The 2564-nt window shown below is 50.9% G+C and overlaps 1 protein-coding gene across 1 annotated transcript in view; it reads left to right on the forward strand.

Moving 5' to 3' along the window:
• LOC102241821 (liver carboxylesterase 1) overlaps nucleotides 1-2564 on the forward strand; it is a 36330-nt gene that overhangs the window by 15177 nt on the left and 18589 nt on the right. The window contains exon 8 of the mRNA XM_014530133.1: nucleotides 1573-1746. Coding sequence (XP_014385619.1) covers nucleotides 1573-1746 — 174 coding nt within the window. The remainder of the gene's footprint in view (nucleotides 1-1572; nucleotides 1747-2564) is intronic.

The raw sequence follows: 2564 nt of genomic DNA on the forward strand, positions 1-2564 counted from the left end.
TTTTATTGATTTCAGAGAGGAACGGAGAGGGAGAGAGAGATAGAAGCATCAGTGATGAGATACAATCATTGACCAGCTGCCTCCTGCATGCCCCACACTGGGGACGGAGCCTGCAACTCGGGCATGTGCCCTGATTGGGAATTGAACTGTGACCTCCTGGTTCATAGGTCAACACTAAACCACTGAGCCAGGCAGCTGGGCTCTACAGTTTTTCTTATTTTTATTTCCTGCTCCCAAAAATGCCCCAGGGGGAGACAGCTGCACTAGAAACTCCCACCTCTGGGAGAGGGAGGTAACTGCATCAGGGCTCTCAGGAGCCTTCACGGAGGAGCCCAGATCTCCTGGGAGGCTGCAGGGCTGATTAGCCACTATGTGCAGGGTCACCAGGAAGGGAGCCAGGAGCCTCAGTCCTGAGGGCACTCCTCCCAGCCACGCAGGAAACTCCAAACACGTCCTCACCTCTCCTTCCTCCTTTCCTCCCACCTTCCAGAGGGCCACCAGGCTCCCATGCCTTTGCCTCTGCAACGTCTGCCAGTCCTACCCCCTCTGCTTTCTCTCTGGGGACAGTAGCACTTACCATAGAACAGTGATTGTCAACCTGTGTGTCCCGACCCCTTTGGGGGTTGAACGACCCTTTCACAGGGGTCGCCTAAGACCATCGGAAAACACATATATCATTACATATTGTTTTTGTGATTAATCACTATGCTTTAATTATGTTCAATTTGTAACAATGAAAATACATCCTGCATATCAGATATTTACATTACGATTCATAACAGTAGCAAAATTACAGTTATGAAGTAGCAACAAAAATAATTTTATGGTTGGGGGTCACCACAACATGAGGAACTGTATTAAAGAGTCGCGGCATTAGGAAGGTTGAGAACCACAGCCCTAGAAGGTGTCTTGAGGATTGAATGAAATGCATTCAGTCATTCAGCAAAGATTCCATTAGCACTGAGTACTATGTGCCGGGGCCTGAGTTTTGAGCGGGGAGTGGGAGTGGGTGGATGTGGTGGAGGGATAGACCAGTGACACAGGCAAAGAAAGCAGACACAACACCCGGCCCTCTAGGAGTGAGGAGAGAGTACAATAAACACACAAAATATGGAGTGTGTCTGATGATGGCTAGCGTTATGGAGAAAAAGAAACTGGGAACTGGGGATGGAGTTTGCTGGTGGTTTGAGTGTACACAGTGGGATTTGGGGGCCGTGGCTCAGGTTTCACTTATTCGGAGTCCGCAGTGACTTTACGGAGCATAACCACTGTGAATAATGAGAATTGACTGTCATGAGAGAGATACATATAGATAGACATAAACTTCAAGCTGAAAGTTTTATATAAAACACAAATATTAACATAATATATTTACACATTTCAATTTGAGGGAGATCCCCTCCATCACCTGCCCACTGCTAATCCCTTGGGGACCAGTTCTGCCCACTGGGGTCAGACACTTAGCTGCTTTGTTAGACCCTGAGCTCTGTGCCACTGCCCACAGGCACACAGGTGTGTGGTGCTGGCCGTGCTCAGACGAGCTGAGAGTAGGACGTGGGTGTGAGCGGGGAGGGCAGCATGGACACTGTTATGTCCTCTTCCCAGAGCCCGCCCTTCCTGTCCTCTGTGGTTGATGGAGTGCTGCTGCCGAAGATGCCGGAGGAGCTTCTGGCTGAAAAGCAGCTCAACTCCGTTCCGTATATCGTCGGAATCAACCAGCAAGAGTTCGGCTGGATTCTTCCTATGGTGAGCCTGCGTGGGCCTTTGAGACCCGCCTCCGCGCCCATCCCACCAGCCTCCCCTCTCTGGTCGCAGGATCTCTTCCTTCTCCAGACCTTTCCCAGCCCCCCAACCCTACTCTGGGTCCAGGCCAGCTGTTCCCTCTGCACAAGTTGACATTTCCATGGAAACCTTCCCTGGGATGGCCCAACAACCACCTGGGTGGTGAAGCTCTGGGGCCCCCTGTCCCAAACTCTGATTGTCTCCAGTGTAAGAACCTTGGAATGCCAGTGCTGGTAGAGAGAATGATTGTGCATATGGAGAAACTGAGGCCTGGGAAGGAGGGCAGCTCAGGAGTAAGGCCTGGGGCCCTGCAGCCTCTCCCTTGGGCTTGATGCTTTCCAGTTTCTCCATAAATCCCCAGGCATGCTCTTTGTCATCCAATTAGAAGGAATCAGTGGAGCTTCCTTCGTCTTGTGGTAAAATTGACTTCTAAATGTTAGGAAGTGCTTTTCCTTCTGTCAGAGCTAAAGCCGGATACTAGTGGAAGTGGTAGGAAGAGGTTTCATTCAGTTATCTTACTGCAACTGGGGTAAGATCCAGTGTGAACTCCACTCAAACCCTGAAGTGCAAGCTTGCAGCTGTGTAAAGGCTGTCGTGCAGGGGTAGTGGGGGATGGCCATGAGACCAGGCCCCTGGATTTGTGAAGTGGCACTTCTCTGGAGGAGAAGCAAAACTCTCCTGTGTGTATGTCAGCAGGCAGGGGTGTCAGTTGCAGCAAGGTGCCCACTGAGGTTAGGGACCGGGAGAGAGAGCAGAGTTATCCCCTGCATGTCTGCATTTTG

Source organism: Myotis brandtii, unplaced genomic scaffold, assembly GCF_000412655.1.
Source record: "Myotis brandtii unplaced genomic scaffold, ASM41265v1 scaffold721, whole genome shotgun sequence".
NCBI classification, from domain to species: domain Eukaryota; kingdom Metazoa; phylum Chordata; class Mammalia; order Chiroptera; family Vespertilionidae; genus Myotis; species Myotis brandtii.